The following is a 23,208-nucleotide window of genomic DNA, read 5'->3' on the forward strand; positions in this document are numbered from 1 at the left end:
CCGCTACTGCTCCCATTCCTCAATGTGGGACTAAAAGTTGCAACTAAAACATACCTTCTATCATTTATGAGAGGATAAGGGTCGAAGCTTCTCTAAGGCATGGGTTTTATGAAAACAAAATAAAGCCTCATCTCAGATTCTCGTCTTGAAAGCAACTTTGGGTATTGAAAAATTTCATGATGGATCTAAAATCAATTTCCAATACCGAATATAAGATTTAAAACTAATAAAGTGTAGAGATCTTGTGGATCTATGAACATTTACATTTAGGGTGAAATGGACGTTTTAGATAATTTTTTATAATATGTACTATTTTTAGAGCTTAAAATCGTAATTTTTTTTCATAAACATAATATTCACCCCGAGATGATCGATGTAATGTTTTTCAATGCTTGAACTATAATTTTCGATGAGATATGAGGTGAAGATTTACTTATTCTCGTAGTGCCGCAGCCCTATCAAACCATTTTTCCTTTATAAAAAACTCCCAAATAAATTCCAAAGTCCCTTGCTTCTTTTGAAACACTATTACTCAACAAATTTAACATGGCTTAGAAGTTCATCTTCTATAGCCATACCCTGATGAAGGTGAAAGCCAATACCTTATTTCAAACCCCTAAATTTGGGGTTAGGTCGCTGCTCTAAAAATTAAGGGGTACTAAGTTTTGGCCCTTCAAATTAAATGTACAAATATTGGGACCCTACGAAGAAAAACAATTGGGAGGCATCTAAACATAGAGACCTCAAAACCTAGGATATATATGTTTATAAAAAAAAATAAAAAAAATAAAAGAAAACAAAGAAGAAGAAGATTAAGCAATAATACATACAAACAAACAAGTTTGTGTTAGGTTGACGCCCTAAACAGTTAAATTAAGGCGTACCTTCAAATAGTGTTGAAATATTTTGTTTTAATATCATCAATCTTTATAATTGCCTAAAACTTTATTTCCATCTTTAATTATAATATTTAAATATTAAAAAATAGTGTAGATCGAACAGTTCTATGAACACTTAAAAATCTTGAAAATTGACAGTCTAGATAATACGTCATAAGATGCACTATTTTCAAGACTTGAAATCTATTCTCTATCTTGTTCATACATCTTGAGGTCAAGATGATCAAATTTGAAGGCTTTTAAGCATTAAGATAACCTCTTCTAGTAAATTTTAAGGCGCGCTTTAATTTCATTGTTTAAGGCCTAACACTTAGTATAAACTTTTTCCTTAATTAATACATTCTTTCAACACATATGAAATAACATATTGTAGTAAAATTATAATATTTTATTTATAAAATAATGATGTGTTGTAGAAACCTGTATATTTAGAATCACCCACATAAAAAACATAGACACTTGGGATAGCTTCAATCCTAATATCATGCCTAAGACTATTTTATTATTATTTGTTTTATATGTTATCTCGTGAAATTTGGGGCAATGGCTATTTCTTATAAGGGCACACCTCTTAAAAATAAGAAATAAAATTTAGGATAAAAAATAACCAAATACCCATACAAGTTACATGCATATTTTGGTAATTTGTTATTATCATAAATATTTTTGGTGTTTTTTGTTTATTAGGAAATGGCATGCCTTAATTCCATGTCAAAATTACTACAAAAATAAAAGATAAAATTAAAATAAGATATGTACCAAACCATCAAATCAAAAGATAGGATGTTCAATGCTTTCACCTATCCATTTAAAGATAACTGAAAATAACAAGTGGTACATATTTTGTATGCGGATGGCACCATATATAAAAATGTCTAACTAAGCGAAATTTTCTAAGCCAAAGCTCTCCCCTAGGGTTTTATATTAGAAAATTTCGCATAGTTAGCAATCTCCCTATCAAAGATGAAGTATTTATATTCGGGTGGGGTTTTCATAAGGTGGCAACTTAAAGCAATCCAATTACGGCGCACCTACAAATTTTATCATAGCATGTAAATTTAATGTAAATTTTTTGTTAAAAATATACGAAAATTTATTTTTATATTTAATTATAAAATTTTAAATTTAAAAAATAGTTAAAATAAAAGTAGATTTATAAATATATGAAAATCTTGAAAATGGGCGGTCTAGATAATGTGTTGTAAAATGCATTATTTTAGAACACCTTGAAATTGTGTAAAAAATATAGGTTTAATAATAGATATTTTTGTGATAGCCTTAAAATATTTTCATCTCTAACTATAAAATTTAGAGCTTCAAAAATAATGTAGAGCGAGTATATCTGCGAAAACTTGAAAATCTTGAAAATTGACGGTTTAAAAATATGTTACAAGATGCACTATTTTCAAAACTTGAAATCCATTTTTTCTCATGTCCATGCATCTTGATGCCGAGATGATCAATTTGAGGATTTTTGAGATCAAAACAATGCCATCTAATTTGATTGTTTAGAGCAGCTCTAGATAAACTTTATCTTTTGAAAATAAATCAAAAGATAAAAAGATAATTAAATTATTCATCTAGATAAATTTTTGTAAATAAAATAACAGAAAAATGGATAAGGCCTTAGGTGTCTTTGATATATACCGAGACCACGAGCCCGGCCCGCGCAATTCCTATAAATATGACGCGCCCCATATCGAGAGGCGGTATCGCTTTACAGTCCCTTTACTGCGCTTAATCTGGAAGCTCCTTTAATGGCTGACGATTTCAAAATTAGGGTTAGCAAGGCCTTTGGCTCTCTGTTTCAGTCCTTGCCTTCTCTCTCTTCATTATCTCCCCAAGCCTGGTCTCTGAGCGATGACGCTGTTGAGAAGCGAGAATGGAGCAGGGATGAACCAGACGAAGCAAGGGAAAATATTCCTTGTTCTTCTTTCTTTGATGAAGTCTCAGGCCGTGAAAGGCGGAGAATAGATAGAAAAGCTAGGGTTTCTCGTGATGCGATTGAAGATGATCTTGAAGCTATTGATGAGGAGGAAATGGGAGAGGCATCAAAGGGTTGTGATGAGGAGGAGTATCGGGCATTGCAGAAGGACATTGGACGGGATTCCACTCTTGATCGAGAGGTAAGATTTCTATTTATGTTTTGACTTGTTTTTTATGCTGTTTTTCTTTTTTCTAATGATGTAGCTTAAAGATTGTTTTTTAGGGATATGTTTATTGATAAAAAAATTTCTGTATGAATTTTGAATTGCCTGCTCTTTTCTTTCGGTTTGCTGAGAAGGTTGAGATTGAGTTAGGAAGCACTATTTAGGGTTCTCTGGGAATTTGAAAATAATTTCTATAAAAAATACGAAAAAAGAAAAGAAAGTGGAGTATGATGAAATTTATGGTATTGTAATTTATCTGCAATTATTCCAGACTATTTTGACTATTAAACTGAGGGTTCTCTGGGAATTTGAAAATAATTTCTATGAAAAATATGAAAAAAAGAAGTGGAGTATGATGAAATTTATAGTATTGTAATTTATCTGCAATTATTCCAGGCTATTTTGACTATTAAACGGACCGCCCTCCTGCCCAGGCAGTTCTGGGTCATGGCCACTGAAAAAAAAACTTGGATGAGTTTTAGGTTTCAAATGAACCCGCAACAAAAATTTCCACTTTCACATTTCCACTTCCAATTTTCCATTTTCAAATTTCTATTTTCAAATGAACCCGCAAAAAAACCTAAAAAAATCATCCTCGCAACAAAAATTTCCATTTGGTAAAATACCCTCTTTCAAATGAACCCGCAACAAAAATTTCCACTTTTTTTTTTTAGTAAAATACCCTCTTTCAAATGAACCCGCAACAAAAATTTCCACTTTTTTTTTAGTAAATACCCTCTTTCAAATAAACCCGCAACAAAAATTTCCACTTGTATTAAATAAAATAAAAACAAAATCTAAAAAGCATGCAAAATTCATGATTATTTGCCATTGGAAACAAGAATCGATCCACCAAGTTAGTAGGCTGGTTTCTCGTCATTGGAAACAAGAATTGGTCCACCAAGTTAGTAGGCTGGTTTCTCAGTTTAGCTTGCCCATGACATCTCTCATTTTCAAAAACTTGCCAAATCATGTAGCCATGAATTATCGCTTGAAAATGTTGCTTAATTTCAACTTTGATGGGGATTCCAGAGTTTGGATATTAAATTTGAGATGGTAGCTTAAGCTGTTCACGTAGCAATTGGAAAATTTGCGATTTTGGATGTGTTGAAGATGGATATATGCATATATTGTTGTGAATATTTCTTTCTATTTTTCTTTCTTTGTTGTCAATTTGTTGCTGCATATTCATATTGCCATTATTAGATTTTGTTCGAACCTTCAAATTTTTAAGGAAGCTGGACAAACTTATTTCCCATCTGCAAATTGGGTATCTTGCCACTAAATCAATGGCCAAAGGCGTGATCTCCCACATTCGTAAAACTATTCTTTCAATTAACTTGTGGAAAACGTGTTCCTACTGAAATTTTTTTGAAATTTCAATCTAGTTGGGGATTTTGAAATTTGGAGAATAAGATTGAGATGAAGATTGAAAAGTTTTTAAGGCACCATTTCCTCAAAAAAAAAAAAGACTGAAATTTTTTTATTTTGGTCATTTTATTCTTTTTCTTGTTTTGTAATTTTGGTCATGCTGAAGATGAGTATGTGCACAAATCTTTGCAGTATGCTCAATGAATTGCTTTGGTTTCTTTATTTTATTTTATTTAGCAAGTTTTTGCTGTGCATTCTTATTCTTTTATTAGATGCGCAAACTTCAAAGTTCTCACTCTTGATCCCCATATGCAAAATGGGTATCACATTAATAACCAACAGCCAAAACACCACACTGGAGCTTCCACATTTGTAAAACTAACCATTTATGGTGTGTTTGATTGCGCTTTGCGACTTCCCAACGCATGGAAATCGCCTCTTCCATGGTTCCCCATGGAAGACGCTGTTTTCTATTTTTAACATTGTTTTGGGTGCTGCGGAATACTGCGGCTCTCAAAAAACCTGTAGTACTTCCATAATCAAATGGGAAAGTGCTACAGTAGTGGGAAGTGGCAGATTCCAAAGCCACCTCTTCCAAAAATTAAATGCGCTATTAGTGAACTTTGAGCAAAATATTAGATTTAGTTATGTGTTTCTAAATTTAAGTTATCATGTGCAGGGCATCAAAAATTAGCTCATCAACTGCAGAATTCGTGGCACATATGTTACCACACTATATTACTCGTCATCTAATTTTGGAAAAGCTTGAGACCAAGTACTATGATTTTTTAAAATAAAAGATAAAATAGAATACCATTTTGATATGCCATGAGTGTAACTAAAACAGAAACCATGGATGACGCTGAGGCCATCATCCACATGTACACCTTCAAGCAGCTTTCTAACAGGAATTACTGTCAACCAAACTTTCAGTCTGCAACGTTTTGCTTGTATCATTTTCTACTATTAGTTCGGTTCTTATATATTTGATAACAAATGCGTTTTACATAGATTGATATTTGGTACACTATTATGTGAAATTGAAGTTCTTAATAGAACTTTAGTTTGTGCATAATTTGGGGGATGAAATAGATGCCAGTTATTTGTTTAGTCGTTTGAGAAAATTTTTAATTTTTTAAAAGTCATTTTAGAGGCCTTTCTTCACCAATAAACAAGACCTTTATTCTTATTTAACTTGAGATTGTCTCTTCCAGGATGAAGAAGATGAATTTGACAGAGTTGCAGTTGGTAGGGAAAATGCAAGTGAGCGTCTTTACATGAGAGATGTTACAGACACCAAACCTCATATAAATTCTCACAACGAAGGTAACATCACGAGGCATCCTCAAGCCAATCACTTTGCCGCAAAAAAGAGGCTTAAAGAAGATGATGACGAGGCTGCAAGAGAGAGAGTCAAAAAAAATAAAGATGGGGTCCATGATATGGAGGATGACACACATAAGCCAGAAAAAGAGACCAAACAAACAGTTGAGACCATGGATACTCAACCTGAAAATACTAAAGAAGCAGTGGAGGTGAAACCCATCTTGAAGAGGCAGAGAGATCAGGCCAATCCCGAGTCAAGAAAACGTGTTCGTTTCGATCCAAACTGCAAACTAGATCTCAGCCCCTCCAATGAAAATACTGATGTAGGAGAAACAACTTTAACGACAAAAACAAGTGAAGTGAGAGAAACAAGCTCTTCCAATTATACTGATGCCCGAGTAGTTCCCGATTACATCCGCAACCCCTCAAAATATATTCACTACACTCTAGACTGGTCAAACCAGGATGATGAAAACTCAAACCTCAATGCTTTTCAAGAGACTGTTAACTTATCAAGCAGTGAAGGAAACTGTGAAGCTTACTCCATGAAATCTCCTGTTCCTGTGACTTTCATGCCTAAGAAGAAGATGGGTAATGCAAAAGCTATGAAGGAAAGCTCTGATACAAGGAGTGAATCAGAAGGAGGGTTTGCTTGTCCTGTTGCTATTGCAGCTAGTGATACAGGAGAAAGTGAGGTGTGCTCAATGGAGGAGGATGAAATGGAGGTAGAGAGAGAGAGGACGCAAAGAGGAGAACGCCGGTATAGGTCTAAGGTGAGCTCTGATGTCTCTGTTCTTGATTGACCGTGTTCAAGGTTAAGTGTTTATGGATTGGATGGATTGCCACAATCTGCTCCTTTTAGCTTGGATCTTTATGAATTTTTGTGGGAATATTTGGGTTTCTACTCATTGCTGGGGTTTGAGCTGAAGTTATGAATGGAGTTTTTGGGTTTTCTAAAAGGCTCTGAAAGAAGTAAAATATTGTGTACATATAGTGAGCATGTATATGAATCAGGCCAGACATTATGCGGTTGTGGTTCTTTTTCAAATTTGTGTCAAAGATGAAATCTGAATATTTTACATTTATATAATATAAATCTGTTCTCAGACATTATGCAATTGTTGTTCTTTCCAAATTTTGGGGGTCCGAGTTAAAAATTGTGCACTTGGTTCTTCTTTCTTTAGATTTAGGCATGGTTGGTGCTCAAAGGGAGCGGAGAGAGGGTGGGTGTGGAAGTGTGTTGGTGTGTGGGTCCAGAGTAAACAAAGGATGAGCAGGAAAGGATATAAGAGATGGAACAACTTTAAGGAGAAGAAAATGATAGGAACACTGGCTCAAACCCATTCGAAATGGCTATCGAATTCTTCTTCAACAGTTCATATTATGAAGTATAAGTCTATACCCTGAATATACACCAATATCATGGCTGATCGCCTATATAATTTTAAATAAAATAGAAACAGTGAAAAAGGTAAAACTATACAATGCTCCCAAAAAAATTGGGCCAAAAATATGACAACGAAGAAACCCCACGAGGAAACCAACACAGGCTGCCCAATGAGCACTGCGACATCCAACGTTTTAAGTGTGTTTCTTCAGTAGATGGTTTGAATTTATATGCAAGCTTTCCTGTTTCTGCAAGAGCAGAAAACTAGCAGTTTTGTTATTGATTCTAATAATAGCTTTCTCCAACTTTCATGCCTTCCTTTCTCTAGAACTTGTATGAATTCTTCATGCTTTTCTCTATCCTACAACTAGTACGAAGTTTGCCTCTTTTCTCCCTACAATTTGTCTGCAATTCTTCCAAGAGCATCTGCAAGTTTGTTTAGGACACCAACCAAGCTCTCAGCATGATCCTTTCTCTGGTTTCGGTCAAGCTGACAGTTCAAATTCTGAGCTTCGAGCTGAGCTGTTAAGACTCTGCTATTCCTCTCAAGTAGTTGGAGTAATTGGTCCCTTAGAGGAGAATCACTGCCCTCTTCTTCGCCTGAAACTCGCCTGCGCTTATGCTCGGCTTGAGAAGAAGACCCCTTCTCAGGATTAGCAGCCGGTTGCTTCTCGCTTGGGATACCTGCAAAGTGGCTCTCATCAGAACAGTTTTGGAATCTCTCTCTCCCTCTCAAAACCACAAACCAAATAACTGGTTCTCAAGTCGCCCTCAAAACACCATGGAAGTCTTATGATCACATGGATGTGTTATGTGACCCAACAAAGCCGAAACATCTAAATCAGCTAGCCACAAGGCTAAGCTCTACACTTTGCGGGATGAGATTTGGAAAAATATATAAAAACACCATTTAGTTTTAGTACAAAGATGTCACAATCACTTTTGCCCGTCAGATTTTAAATTGAGTGGTTGTAAGTGTGTAATTGATTAGACTCAGCTCAAAACAAATTTCTCAAAGTTCGTGACACAATCCAAGCGTGATTGTAACCTTATAACAACGGCAAATACAAGTGTGATTGTAACCTTATAACAATGGCAAATAGTATCGTAGTATTTGAACGATATGAAATGGACCAATTCTGATGGTCCCTCCCATTGGCCTTTGACCAACAACTTCAAGTTCTCATGATTCTTGATAAGTACATCTCAAAATCCGTGAATAGGAAAAAAAGAAAGAAAATAATTATGCACAATTCTAAGCAATTCTGATGGTCCCTTCCATTGGCCTTTGACCAACATCTTCAAGTTCTCATGATTCTTGATAAGTATCTCGAAATTCATGAATAGGAAAAAAAAAGAAAGAAAATAATTATGCACAATTCTAAGCGCTCCCATATGGAAACAAAATTTTCATGCAGGCAGGACCGCATTTCTACAATATGCGGTCTAGAGGTATAAAACATCCATCTTAAAGATGGATGTAAAATTGTGGTCCATCTTAAAGATGGATGTAAAATTGTGGTCCATCTTAAAGATGGATGTAAAATTGTGGTTCATATTCATAATCTCCATGTTAAAGATTATATATTCTCTAAAAATTAGGATCAAATTATATTTAAAATTTATATTTATTGCCAAGCCCGCATTTCTACATTATGCGGGCTGGCCGCATAGAAACCGTGTCCCACAAATATTGACTGATGCATAACCACTGAAGAAATTTTATAGTACAATATAAACACAAAAGGAAAAAACCTTAATTCCAACTACAAATGTATAAGTAGATATAATAATGAACAACTAGCCATTCTTAACTATTCACAAGTTTATAATCAAGACCTATGTCCCTCAAGTTTCCTAAATGGAAGGAAGTCATCTCACTGTAAGCCCTATCAAACTAAGCCATTACCTGGATACAAAAAGCACGCTTAACTATTCACAAGTTTATAATCAGACTTATGTCCCTCAAGTTTCCAAATGAAAAGAAGTTATCTCACTGTAAGCCCTATCATATCCAAAATGTAATATGTTGAAAATATTTGTCTGTATCATGAAAAAATAAATATATAACTGAAATAAAAAGCATAAAAACGAGGTAACAAAGTAATCATAGAAAAGAGAAACAAAATGAGAAAATATAAATCAAAATGCTGAAACACCGTCCTATTTCTCGGCTTAAGAAAACAAAAGATTCCAAAACTCAAAACCTCAAGATCCAAAATTTCAAACTATAGAGTAAATAAACTGAAGGGAATTCTTAAATGCAAAACCAAATGCCTGACATAAAATTCATTCAGAATTCCAAGAATTCAACCCAAAGCGCCCAAGCAAAAAAGGCAGTAAAATATGAAAACTAGTGACAACCACAAAACGTAGAATTTCTGATGATAATGAAGACATGATACAGGTTGGAAGGTGGCAAGTGGTAGAAGGAGCACTAATATATATGCCTTCAAAGGCTAGTGGTAGATGGTCAAGTGCGATAGTTATTCCATTTAGAAAAATTGGTAGTTATTCCATTTAGAAAAATCAATCCAACGAAACACAGAATTTCCTGAAAAAAACAGCCATTCAATCAACTTCTTCATATGATGTGTGGGCATGGATTATACTATATGACAAAAAACCACAATCTACGTCTAACTCGATATCCTTGATGCCACAAAAAACAAAGAGAAAATAGCATAGAAACCACAGCTAACTTGCATTGAAAGTACCATATTTCAAGGAAAGCCAATATCCAATATCAAAATTGTTTCTAAATAATTGCCAAACAAATCTTATATTTATCAAGGAGAAATCTAGTTTTGTCTAATTTGGCACCCTCCAGGACACAGACTAAAGCCAAGATCTTTGAGTTCATATTCAGGCCATAAAGAAAAAGAATTTTGAAAGCACCAGATTCATCCAATTCACAGTTCGAAACGTGGCAGGTCAAATATATGATTCACCCAGGTCAACCCAACTAGGTTACTCCCGAGTTGGGTTCTGAGAAATCTTGCCTGCAAAGTTCGGGCTGCTAAGTAACCATGCCGCCTAGACCTGGCGGCCAACTGACTACGAGTCGAACTACGATCTCACTCTAACATCGTTAACTAGAGAACAATGATGAATAATGCAACTAATGACTAATGAGAAACACAATACTTGTCCAATTTAATATCGATGTTAAAAAGGAAATACAGAGTTAAACCCACTAACTTGTATAGGGAAACTTCGTTTTCAAGAAAATCCAATTCCAGACTTTTAGACCAATATTCTGGAAACTAAGAACAAGACTGTCCAATTTAACATCCTTTAGCAATCCAACTAACAAGAAAACGTTATTCTAGTGAACTTTAATTGACTAAAAAGGAATGGGAAAGGAAAGCATAACCTTTGACCCAATAAAGTGTGTAAAGGATCCTAGACTAACAGAAAATACCATTCAAGTCCAATTCAAGAACTATCACTTAAGCACCAGGAACAAAACCTGCAGTTAAAGAACAAAACCGTTTATCATCCAATTTGGTATTCTTGATGACCTCAAAAACATGGTGAGGATCTTGGATCCATCTAGCTAAGTATTTGGCGCATATATAGGTACCAGCACGCAAGGAACACATTGCCTGTACAAAATGGGATACACTTCTAATAGAACATGTGTCTACTATGAGGGACAACCATCTTCCCACAAATCTCTGTAACTTGGAATGCATGTCCAAGGTTTTTGGCAAGTGTCATGGAGATGGCAATGTCTGCCACTTCAGAAAATTAGAAATTCTGTTAACGCTTTCTGTTGAAATGTGACAATGGAAGTACTAAAACTCTCTTACAATCCCACCTCCCCCTCCTTTAAATGATGGATGGATGTGCCGTTTATTAAATTCCAACTTTAGGATTGACATCTTTGACACTTGTATCCATGTTAGATGTTGACACATGTGTCCTTCCCATTGCAACATAGCTATAAATACATTTGGAATCGGCCTATACCAACCTCTGGGGAACAGTACACCTAGTCCTAAGGATGCAGATCCAAGCAAGTTTCTACGTAACCATGCTTTGACCTGATAACAATACAGAAAATGCTTTGTACAAAAGAAAACTTCATATAGATCCAATTTATATTAATAACTTGAGAACCACAGAAAAAGAGTATGTGAGAAAATATTATTTATGTGAAATTTCGTTTCCTGAATGATCCTAAAATTAAATACACACACACACACGCACACACACTAACTCGGGTAAGCCGAGTCTATCGAGGTATTTAAACAAAATCCAGTGATTATTCTATGAGTCTTGTTGACTGGTCAGAGTTAGTACTCTGCGAGCCCAATTCAGGCCCAGCTCCTATCCAGTTCTGTGCTATTAAACTCTGATTCAGACCTTGGATGTGACACTGCAATTATCAACATCTAACCAATCAAGCCAAGCCCAAAGCCCAGGAACTCTTAAGATCATTGCCTTGATAAGATTCAGAAAACCATTGAAATCATGGCAAAATCCATTCTAATCCAATTCAAGATATTTTTTTAGCAAGAGAAATAAAGAAAACCATTGAATTCATGGCACAAGCCATTCTAATCCAATTCAAGATATCTTTTTAGCCAGAGAAATAAAGTAAACTCAATATTTTATTTATTTATTTATTTGCAATCCCGTCCAATTTAGGATCCCCAATAACCAAACAAAACGGAATAAGAAGAAAAGTTGCCTGGGAAGCGTGACAGAAAAGTCAATATTTGGAGGCAAATAATACTTAGCAATTTAAGGTCAACAAAGACCAAGATCACTTTCTCAATAAATGAGACACAAAAGACATAATTTAAAGAAAAGCATCATGCCACTCAAATACATCTTTAATCTGTAACTATTACCCAAACCCCACAATTAACAAATGAGAACGTTCCAAGCCAACTCGAGGATCGTCAAAGGACTAGAAGAAAAAAACAACATTTCATAAGAACAGATATTTAAACAAAAAACACTAGACAAAATCCATTTCTATTTTTTAAAGAAAGAAGTTTTAAGCTCTGACCTAGAATTAGGATACAAATTTCCATTTTGAAAAGAGATATTTTTTTTATTGTCCTAGAGAACTAGAAAATATATAAAAACTCTGTCCCATTAGTATTTTTCGTCACTCAGGAGAGTGTAAATATGAACCCATGTTTGAAAGAAAATGCAATTTCAACCAAATTCAAAGACTTTTGAACTGCCAATCAAGAAAAAAGTAACTGCAATTTGGCAGTGATTAAGAAACCAAGGACTTGGTTTCAAACTCGCCAGGGTCTCAAGCCCTAGTCAGCTACAGAATTGGCCAATTCAGAGATTAGACTCGGTCAATTCTATTATATCCAACCAACCAAAAACAAAGAGAACTAGAGAAGGGTAGATAAATCCATTGATGAAAGAAGAAGAGTGCTAAAATCAAATTGCTACGCTAGTCTAACTCAGGATTATATACTTGAAACTCGAAATCAATCAGTGAACATGGTGGCCAAAAAAAGAATTGATTCATTGAGTCAAACAGGTAACTAAGAAAAATTCAAAGAGTTCTTCAAAAATTTTATGAAGAATTATGTAAAAAACACATGATGGAAATCCAACCCAGCTCATCACCTAAGAATGCCATAATGGCACCACATCAGAAGGAACCTTGTCATTGTCAAATCAACAAAAAAAATTATACACAATGAAAAAAAAAACCATTTTCCAAGTTTTCAATTTATAAAACTTGCCTACTTGATCAAGTTTTTTGACTCAAAATGAGTTTTGTTCTCTGCTTGAAACCATCTCTATTTGCTGAATAAACCATCCCGACCCAGTTCACCATCTTTAATCACCCAAATCCACAAAATAAAGAGAGAAGCCCAGATATCCGTAGTTTAATCCAATTACAGCTCCTCAACCTAAAACCACTAAACAGCTTCCATAATTAGCTAAAGCAAAAAAGCAATTCATCACCCATTGTAAAGAAAAACTATCCCATTCACCATCCAATATCACCCAAAAACCAAGTGAATAAAAGCAAAGGAGACCCATTCTTAAATCCATTTTAATATCTCTACTTGAAGAACTAGTACACAGACCCCATAATTAACCAGATATGCACAATCCTCATCCTCTTCTTTTATCAGTAACAAATACAACATAAAACACTACACTAAGTCCAATTCAATAGACCTCAGCTAAACAACAACCAAACCCTAGATGGATAAACAAATAAAAATACAGTAGTCTCCTTCCAAGTAACCATCCTCTTCGAAAAACCAAAGAATTCAACTTTTAGGAGTAACTAAATCATGAATTCGACTTTGATAAGCAACTAATCATTTCATTGTAAAGACAATAATCCAACTTTCATAAGCAACAAAATCATCCCATCAAAAACAAAGAATTAATGTTAGTTCAGTAACCAAACCATTAAATAACCAAGCAGTCCAATTGAAAACTGAAGAATTCGATTTATAGATAGCCTAACGACTCCATCGAAAAAAAAGAATTCAATTTCAAGAAACAATCAAATTATTATTTCGAAAAATAGAGAAAAGAAAAAAAATTACTAAAAAAGCAATCAAGAAATAACAAGAATAATTACCAGCAATTATAGGAGGAGGTGGAGCTGGTGTAGAAGGGCTTTCAGGCATAGCCCCCATATCCTTCTCTTCCTCTCCTTCTTCACGCCCTGACTGTTCAAAATCTGAGAACAAACCCTCATCACTATTTCCAGGTCTCCCACTATCGAATATAACCTCTGCACCCTTACTCCGCTCCAAAACCCTAGAATTTGATCTCCCTCCTGCAAAGCCCCCTTCTCCACGCCCCAAAATCCTAGGACTCCTCCCTTTCTCCGAAACCCTGGCACCCCTGCCTCCATCAAAACCCCCATTCTCGACCTCCGCCTTGATCTCAGAAACCCTGGCCTCTGAAACCCTGGAAACCTCTTCTGAAACCCTAGAAATGGGCTTAGAAGAAGGGCTCCGCCCCTCCAGAACGTCGAAAACCTCTCTATCAAAGAAACCAGGGAGCTTCCTCTCTCTCCTCGAGTCGTTCCGCATTGACCAGAACGATTCGGGTTCTGGGTTAGCCGAGTCCCACTCCTTAATCTTCTTATAATCGCCAGCCAAATTGCTCCATCGCTTTCGACATTGAACCGGACCTCGATCGACGCCATGGCGCTTGCAGTAAGCCGAAATCGCGGCCCATTTCGGCTCAGGGGCCGAGCCATCTCCCGAATCGGACGGGTCGAATCGACCTCGCTTCTTACTGACCCGAGACTCGGCAACTCGCTTCCCTTGTATAAGGACCAGGATTTCCTGCCTGGTCCATCGAGGGAGGCGGGGCGGCTTGTTCTCGGGGCTCTCGCTGCCGTCTCCGTGCCCTAACCCTAACGGTAACGGTGGCGGGCCGTTACTCTGGACGTTACTCGGAGGGCCCAGGGTCAAGCGCTCTAAGGGGGTCGAGCTTGACATGTGGTAACGCCGCTAGTGTGGGGCCGACGCCGTCAGGGTGCCGTCAGGGAAGATAACGGCGGCAGGTGGTGAGGGGTTGGAGGGGCACTGTGCCCTTGAAGGAGAGAGAGAGGGGGGTAGAGAGAGAGAGAGAGGAGAGAGAGAAAAGAGGGGGAAGGGGAGAAGGGGGGATGTTTATGTGTTTAGGGGTTTGGTAATTGAGGTGTTTTTTAATGTGATTAGGTTTGTGGGATGTGTCCTTTATATCTTTGATTGATTCTTTGGGGCGGGGGCCATATGATAGGGGCTGTCCAATTCTACTTGAAATCTTGGGACTCCCTCTCCCTCTCTTTACCTTTCTCTCTCTACCTCTTTCTCTCTTCACCCTTGTGGCTATTTTAGGGTAAGGGCTTTGATGGGGTTAACCCTACGTCCCCACCACTTGCGGCATTCCAATGGGTACCTCTCATTTAAATCAAAGTCTCCTTCTCTTTATCATCCATTTTTACATAAAAAGGTTTTGAGTCTCCGTAATTATCATCTCTCTCACTAAGACCCTTTCTCTCTCTTCCCCACTAAATGGCATCTTTATTTCTCTACAATGACAACCGATCAAACCTCAGCTTGGGATTAAAGCGAGTTTGGCCTCGCTTGACTCTATCCTAGAAGGATTGGGCTTAGACTAGGGCCTTTTTGGCCTAGTCCGGTCTTTGTCAGCCCCATGAGGACTTGGGCTAGGGGCTCCCTAAACCCTTAAGTACTATCATACTTACAATGGGGCACTAATTAGTGTACGAACAACTAGTGAATAGATGGGTGAGGTTTCAGTAACAATCAGCATACATCAGGGATCAACATTGAGTCTATATCTCCTTATCTTAATTACAGTTTAAGTGCCTATAAGATGAGGTACCATGGTGCATGTTGTATGAAAATTATATTGTTTTGATCGATGAAACCCAAAACGACATCAACATAAAGTTAGAACTTTGAGGGATGCTTTAGAATTTGAAGGTTTTAAAATTAAACGGGCTAAGATATAATATATGGAATACAAATTTAATAATAATATGAGTAGAGACTAGAAAGTAGTTAAGAACCACAGTCAAGAAACGTTAAAAAGAGCGCAGCTTTGGTATCTTGGATTGATAACTAGGATAATGAAGAGATTGAGGAAGATGTCACACATAGAATCAAAGCTGGATACGAGAAGTAAAGATGAGCAACCAGAATTTTATGCGATCGTCACATGCCAATGAAGCTGAATGGCAAGTTCTACGAAAAAGTTGTGAAACGAGCTTTACTCTATAAGGTGAAATGTTGGGTGGTTAAAAAAAATAAACAAATAGAATTAGTGTAGCGGATGAGGATGCCGAGATTAATGAGTGATAAGACACAAAGAGATAGAATTCGAAAAGAATATAGAATTCGAAAAGAATATATTCGAAAAAATTTAGGTATGACACTAATAAGTTATAAATGACAAAGAGTAGACTTAAGTGAGCCGGCTACGTGCAGCGTAAACCTAATATAGTACTTGTTAAGATATGCGAGTTAATTTAATTAGAAGGCTAAAAATAGCGAAGGTTTGAAAAGAGCAAAAAATATAGTTAAAAAAACATGGTTGAAAGCAATAAAAAAAATATAAAAAGACTTATAGCTTTATTAAAAATATGACCCTTAATAAAAAAAATTCGTATAGCCGACTCTAATTAAACCATCATCTTCACTTAATCCCATAATTTGCGTCCACCTCAATCTCCTACATCCCCACAAATTATGAAGGCTTCTCGCTTCCAAATCTATTTTACTATTCAATCACTCCCTCTCTAATTTACCATATCTCTGACTCATGCCCTCTGCCCTTTATTTGGCCTCACAATCCCCTTGTGAAAGCGTGGGGACCCCCTTCCGCGCCTTGGATATATATACACGTATAGTTTGTGCCACGTGGCGTGGCCTTTTCAAAGGCCGCCCTTTGCTTTTTGTTTCTTTTTGTGAACGCCGGCCATTTCAGTCAACTGCCACAAAAAGGAGAGGTGATGAGGTGCAGGCCACTATTGTCATTTATTTTTCTCTCTTTCTCTCTCTACATTTCTCAGTTTCTCTCTTCAATTGTACCCTCTTTCTCTCTCTACATTTCTCAGTTTCTCTCTTAAAGTGTAGGGTATTCCTCTGCCTAAGGATAAGGATAGGGTGATTGGGTATTCTTTCTTTTTAATATTTTGTGCCTTCTTTTCCCTCACTTCATGGCTTTCTCTCTAACTTTAGGCCCATCTATTATATAGAAAAGCCACCATTAATTTTTTACTTTTCCTTTTCTCTCTCTACATTCATGTATCATTATCTATCTTTAGCAGTAAAAATCCACATAAATGCTCTTTGTTTTTTTTGTTTCATCGAGGTTAGCCTTTTTTTACTCTTCCAAGTCTGTCTTTCCTTCTCATGAATTCCTATACTCTCTTTCTTTCTCTCTCTAATTTGTTTTTTACCATTCTCTTTTTACTATTGGGCTCTTATTGCGGTAAGTGTTTTAATATTTTCTCTCTCTAGAATCCTTTCTCACTTCATTTCTCGCTTGCTACTTTTACCCATAAAAACCAAGTAACCTGTCATAAAGATTATTTGCTAAGCAGGAGCATACTGTGCATTTTTCCCTCAGAAAATTTGATGCAGGAGTATTTATACGATCTCAAAATTAGGGTTAGCTACGGGCTGAGAGTCTGCCCGGATCCACCCTAAAAAAGTAGAGCCTCTGCCAGGCTAGGGCTAGTGCCAGCTCTGTTCAGCCTGGCCCCACCCTCCTCCTTTCTTGTTTTCTCTTCTTCTTTGGCCTCCCATGGACCTTATAGGACCCTGGGCCTAGTAGGGTTTGGGCCTACCCTGAGCGGATAAGGGCTGGGCCAAGACCAAGGCCGTCCTATTGCCACTCTTACTCAAAATTTGGGAATATAAGCTCTTTATCTAGCAACTAACACCCAAAAAAAAAAAAAAAAAAAAAAAAAAAAAAGAAAAGAAAAGAAAGGAAACAGAATAGGTATGTGCTTAAAAAAATAACCTCAAAAAATTGAAAGGATGCAGTTCAATTTTTTTGAGAGTTGAGGAACTCATAATATTAACTTTTTCTTTTGAAAAACAAGAAATTATTAAATGAACCATAAAATTTGAGATTAAAAAAAAAAAAAGAAGAAAAAAAATCCTCGCAAGGGCTCTTTGGCGGATGGAATGAATACAGTATGCTCCTGCAGGAGCATGCTGTAAGCGTTATTTTGGCGATAATTTCTTACCCTCATTAAATCCCTTGTTTATGAAAGTTTCTCTCACTAGCTTTACCACAAGAAGAATTGAGATTTCTCACCAAGTGGTAGGACCACCAGCTACTAGTAGTCGTAAAGGCAATCGAAAGATCCCCCACGGTCCCTAGCATGAGGCCCACTTTACCGCCCTAAAATGGCCATTTCCCACTAGGCTAGCTCTCCTGTGCCCTACATTTGCTAGGACAAAGTTGCTTATCTTTGATTCTAAGTCTATTTTTAGTGATTACTTGTACTAATAGGAGTGGTTTAGGGCTTTAATTATGAATTAAGTGGGCCTTTTCCAATGTGTCATTAGTGAAGTAAACCCCACAATAACCACTTTAGGGCCCCTATGCCTTCTAGATTCATTGCATGGAGATAATGCAGTGCGTTGGGTGGGTTACCTTTGATTTTTTGATGCTATCCTTATTAATATACACCTCCAAATGTTGTACCCAAGATTCGTTTATCCAAATATGTGGTGACTTTGTGTCCTTCTCTTTCTCTCTCATAGTTTTTTTTTTTTAACTTGAAGTTTCTCTCTCATGGCCTTTCTCTCTCATACGGTCAAAAGTCTGTTTTATGTGTGTTTAATGTGTCACTTAGTAGGGTGTGGTTTATATAAGGCGCGCACCATCATTTTTTTGAAATAAAAAATAGTTTAGTACAAAAAATATATAAATTTATTTTGAATTTATAACCAGCCTATTAACTTGTAGATTTTTCCGATGATGTTATGATACATCCTTGGATTGAATTACAAGATCTTTTAGATTAATAAAATTTAAATGCAACCTTGGATTGGTTGCATCAAAATTTTAAAACTGAACTATCATTTTTTTAAATAAAAAATAAATTAGTACAAAAAATATGAAAATTAATTTTGAATCTATAAGCAGCCTAATATCTTTCAGCTTTTTGTCCATGGTGTTATGATGCAACCTTGAATTGATTTATTATTAGTTTTATTTTTTCTTCACTATTGTTATTGCAATATAAGCTTTTTTTTTTGGCAAATGTTCTTTACTTTATTTGTAAAATCTACTCAAAAAAAATTACATCAAAGGAGATAGCTAGAGCAAACAAAGAGGCCCCTTTTTTAGCCAGAAAGTCAGCTAAGGAATTTGCCTCTCGAAAGACATGACAAAAATAAATTGAAAGTTGAGCCACCAGATCCATAATTCGCAACCAGCTAGAGTTTAGTTCCCATAGAATACGTTGCTCCTTCTTGCACCAATTAATTACGTTCATTGAATCTCCTTCAATAATGCAGCTATTCCTAATGTTTCTAGAGATAAAAAATTTTAACCCTTGCAACAAAGCCAATAACTCTGATCGGTTAGCCGTGGTTATACCAATAGAGCCAGCATATGAGAAGATAACATCTCCAAAACAATCTTGCACCACACCCCCAATGCCTGCCAAACCTGGATTGCCCAGAGAGGTCCCATTAAAATTTAACTTAAATCCCCCAGGTGCCACCCAAATATTTATTGGTTTCATCTTTACTCTACCCATCAAAAACAAATTTGAAAAATTCAACAAAACATCTAGTTGTGAAATCCCCCAACCCTCCTTAGTAACTGAGAGCCAAGACCAAATGGATAGTTTGACTTTACTCGACAGTTTATCAAAAGATAAACTCTCTCCTTCAACAGTCTGACTATTTCTTTCTTTCCATAGTTCCCATAGAGTAGCCCCTATCGCTATTTGCCACACCAAAATACCCTCGAAAGGTAAATGATTAAAGGCTAACTGTGACACTAAACCCATCACAGATTGGGGTAGTGAAGCATGAACCCCAAGTAACCCAAATAACCAGTACCAAATTCTTGAGGCAACATGGCAGTGGATGAGAAGATACTCTCCAGATTCCTCGTCCGCTTTATACATCAAACATATGTTAGGTAAAATTTTATCTTTCTTAATCACATTGTCCACCATCAGAAGCTTATTTTGGATAGCTAACCATAAAAACACTTGCACCTTATGAGGAACATGCCATTTCCACACTTTGGCAACAACATGTAAAGACCATCTCCATTGATCGTGAAAAAAGAACCTATAACAAGACTTGACTGAAAATACCCTATCGCACTCAACTTCCCAAATCACTTCATCTATTGCCTATTGGGAAATATAAATCGAATCCAAAATACCCATCAAATCATTCCATTGAAGATAAATATCTTCACTCAGCCTATTATATAGGAAATTAATACTCCAAGCAACACGATTACCTCTTACTTCAACCATATCATTAACCTTAGCATTAGATTACGAAACTTTAGCAAAAAATTCCGGATAAGTAAGCTTCAGAGGGGCATCACCTATGTACTTATGATGCCAGAAAGAGATGTTGTCACCACAACCAACATTCCAATGAAAATAATTTGCAATCATCGGCCTACATTTATAAATAGAAGTCCATAGAAAAGACATCTCTTTATTTCTACCCCCTCCTAACAACATTCCCTATCTATCCAGGCTATATTTCGATGACAAAACCTGCAACCAAAGCTGATTTGTATACTGAAAACTTATTTACCACCACTTACAAAGCGATGCCTCGTTCATATATTTTATTTTTCTAATGCCAAAACCACCTTCACTCTTAGGGGTACAAACACGATCCCACCTAGGTAAGTGATACTTCATTTCTTCCCCAAAAGACCCCTACAGAAAATTACGCATCATTCTTTCAATTTTCTTTATCACTGAGACTAACTTTTGAACAAGAGACATCAAGTAGATTGGTAAATTAGCTAAAAAAGAACTTAGCAATATAACCCTACCACCCATAGACATGTATTTATGTTTCCAATTATCCAACTTTACTTGCACTCTCCGCTATAGAGTACCTATAATTTGATATTGGCATTCCCATATAAGTAAAGGGGAAATAGACCACCAAGCAACCCAAAAAATTTGCCAAATATTGAATCAAGCTCGAAAAACAATTAATACCTATCATTGAGGTCTTATGGAAACCCAAAGCTACCTCACAATAATCTAAAAATCGAGCAATGTTTTTCACTTGCATCTCATCTGCTTCACAAAAATAAGCGTATCATTTACATATTGCAAATGAGAAACTCTTGGCATCTCAGCCATTTTAAAACCAGAGAAATTCCCACAACCTTCCACTTTATAATCATCAGGCTAAAGCATTCTATATGGATAGAAAAAGGGAATGTTGACATGGGGTCCCCTTGGTGAAGACCGCTGGAAGCCTTAAATAAACCAATACGGCTTCCCTTAAAAAGTATTGAAAAATAGGCAGAGGATAAACATCCAAATATCCAATTCCTCCATTTAGCCCTAAAACCCATATTCTTAAGAAATTTCATAAGCACCCCCCATTTAACTATGTCATAAGCTTTTTCCATATCAAGTTTAATAATGACTCCAGGAATTTGACTTCTCACTCTATAATGAATAAACTCTTGAGCCACCAAAATACTATCAGTGATTTGATGATTCTGAATGAAAGCAGATTGAGTGTTATAGATAAGAAAAAGTAAGACTGACTTCAATCTTTCAACCAAGACCTTTGCCACAATCCTATAAAGACCGGTCAGAAGACTGAAGGGCCTAATATCTGATAACTCTGCTATCATTTATTTTTTAAGGATAAGAGCTGTATAAGTGGCATTAGCCACTTTGAATATCTCAGTCCTAGTCATAAAAGCTCTAACCATTTCGAATAATTCAAACTTATTCAAGTTCAAAATATATAGAAAAAAGAAAGAGGAAAACCATCTTGGCCTGGAGCCTTATCACTAGGTAGAGCAAAAACGGCCACCTTTAATTCTTCCATAGAGATATTACGCTCTAAATTAGAATTCTACTATCAAAACTTTAAAAGGTACCCTTTCCAGTTTTGGAGTAAACTTTACCTCCGTCGAAAAACCTTCTTAAAATGCTCAATAATAGCCCTTTCCATTGCCACACTCATCTGCCTCAATACCAGGAATAGTCAAACCAGAAATATCATTTTGCCTTCTTCTCACACTCGCAATAGAATGAAAGAACATAGTATTCAGATCACCCTCCTTTAATCATTTTATCTTTGACTTTTTCTTCTAATATAACTCCTTAGCTCTACGAAGATCATGAAGAGATTTAAATTTTGAACTCCTTTCATCCATCAACTCCTCGGTTAACCAACCTATAGAATGAAAGTGCTGGTCCAAAGCTTCAATTTTATATAAGACCTCATCGATTTTGGACTGAGCATTGAAATTATTCTCTTTCTACCAGACGATGATCTTATGTTTAATATTGAGCAGTGTGTAATTGAAAATTCAAGGAACCAATAGAAATTGTGTTCTGCCAAGTGGTTTTAATGATTTCTATCGCTTCCTTGTCTTCGAACCACTCAATATCTAGCTTTGACCCACCTCTCTCCATGCTAGTGTATAACAAAATTGGGACATAATTAGAAGATAGAAGTTGAAGAGCTCTAACATAGACAAGAGGAAAAGCATTTACCCAATTTGTAGATACCAAAAATCTATCCAATTTCGACATTGAAAAACTAATGGTACTATTATTCGACCAGGTAAATTTAGCCCCAACAATTGGTAGATCAAAGAAAGAATTAAATCTATTAAACAACCTCATCAAAGAATTAATAGAAGATCCTGCAGAACATTCATTTGGCCACCTGATAAGATTAAAATCCCCCTATGCACAGAGGTAAATGAAATTGTTGAATCACTCCATCCATATCATTGACAAAACTTTCCTTAAGAGCAGGGTCAATAGGACCATAAACATTCATAATTCTCCAATAGAACCTCAGGATAGGACCACGAAAGCCAAGACGTAACAATCTGTCTCGAATAACAGTCTCAAAATTTTGTAGAACAAGAGGGTCTCACAATACCCACAAGCCACTAGATGCTCCAACAACATCAATACCACAAAAAGAAACAGCCCCTGAGCCCCAGACCTCCCTAGCCCCAGAAACACTAGGATTGAGAAGTTTAGTCTCTTGAAGAATTAAAATCCAAGGCTTAAACTTAGAAACAAAAAATAAAGCATCCCTCTTACGCCTAGGGTCACTAAGACCCTTAACATTCCATGAGAGAATATGCATTAACAAGGAGGATTAGAGGTGGAACCTGGCCCATCAAGACTTGCTTCGAAATTATGCTCATCCAGCATCAATGTTTCATTCAACGTAGCAGAATCCGACAATTTTGAAGAGTTTGAAACAAGAGAAGCAGATGAGAACTCCAAGAGATCAATGATTTCTGGTTCCTTACCTAAAGACGCTTTCGACTTCGCAGTGCTCTTGATGATGCCATGGGCTTCTAGCCGAGTCGAAGACCT

At 36.3% G+C, this 23,208-nt stretch overlaps 2 protein-coding genes across 2 annotated transcripts; one reads left to right on the top strand and one right to left on the bottom strand.

Annotated features, from left to right (window-relative positions):
* The first annotated feature begins 2,610 nt into the window (after nucleotides 1-2,610).
* LOC18434343 (uncharacterized) lies at nucleotides 2,611-6,864 on the top strand. The gene is made up of 2 exons (XM_006844415.4): nucleotides 2,611-3,025; nucleotides 5,635-6,864. Exons 1-2 carry the CDS (start codon nucleotides 2,657-2,659, stop codon nucleotides 6,547-6,549), a joined length of 1,284 nt encoding a protein of 427 aa, XP_006844478.1. The 5' UTR covers nucleotides 2,611-2,656; the 3' UTR covers nucleotides 6,550-6,864.
* Nucleotides 6,865-7,096: 232 nt separating this feature from the next.
* LOC18434342 (trihelix transcription factor ASR3) lies at nucleotides 7,097-15,245 on the bottom strand. Its single transcript, XM_006844414.4, has 2 exons — nucleotides 13,720-15,245; nucleotides 7,097-7,817 (listed from the first exon to the last, which is right to left on the bottom strand). Exons 1-2 carry the CDS (start codon nucleotides 14,591-14,593, stop codon nucleotides 7,528-7,530), a joined length of 1,164 nt encoding a protein of 387 aa, XP_006844477.1. The 5' UTR covers nucleotides 14,594-15,245; the 3' UTR covers nucleotides 7,097-7,527.
* Nucleotides 15,246-23,208: the final 7,963 nt, after the last annotated feature.

Source organism: Amborella trichopoda, chromosome 6 (genome assembly GCF_054954075.1).
Source record: "Amborella trichopoda isolate Santa Cruz 75 chromosome 6, AtrichopodaSantaCruz75HAP2 v2.0, whole genome shotgun sequence".
NCBI classification, from domain to species: domain Eukaryota; kingdom Viridiplantae; phylum Streptophyta; class Magnoliopsida; order Amborellales; family Amborellaceae; genus Amborella; species Amborella trichopoda.

What these genes read in the sequence shown, in the direction of transcription:
- LOC18434343 (XM_006844415.4), top strand. Translation starts at nt 2,657, where the DNA reads ATGGCTGACGATTTCAAAATTAGGGTTAGCAAGGCCTTTGGCTCTCTG. An exon ending in ATTCCACTCTTGATCGAGAG is followed by an intron (nt 3,026 to 5,634) that starts GTAAGATTTCTA and finishes TGTCTCTTCCAG; the next exon opens with GATGAAGAAGATGAATTTGA.
- LOC18434342 (XM_006844414.4), bottom strand. Translation starts at nt 14,593, where the DNA reads ATGTCAAGCTCGACCCCCTTAGAGCGCTTGACCCTGGGCCCTCCGAGT. An exon ending in ACCTCCTCCTATAATTGCTG is followed by an intron (nt 7,818 to 13,719) that starts GTAATTATTCTT and finishes GCCACTTTGCAG; the next exon opens with GTATCCCAAGCGAGAAGCAA.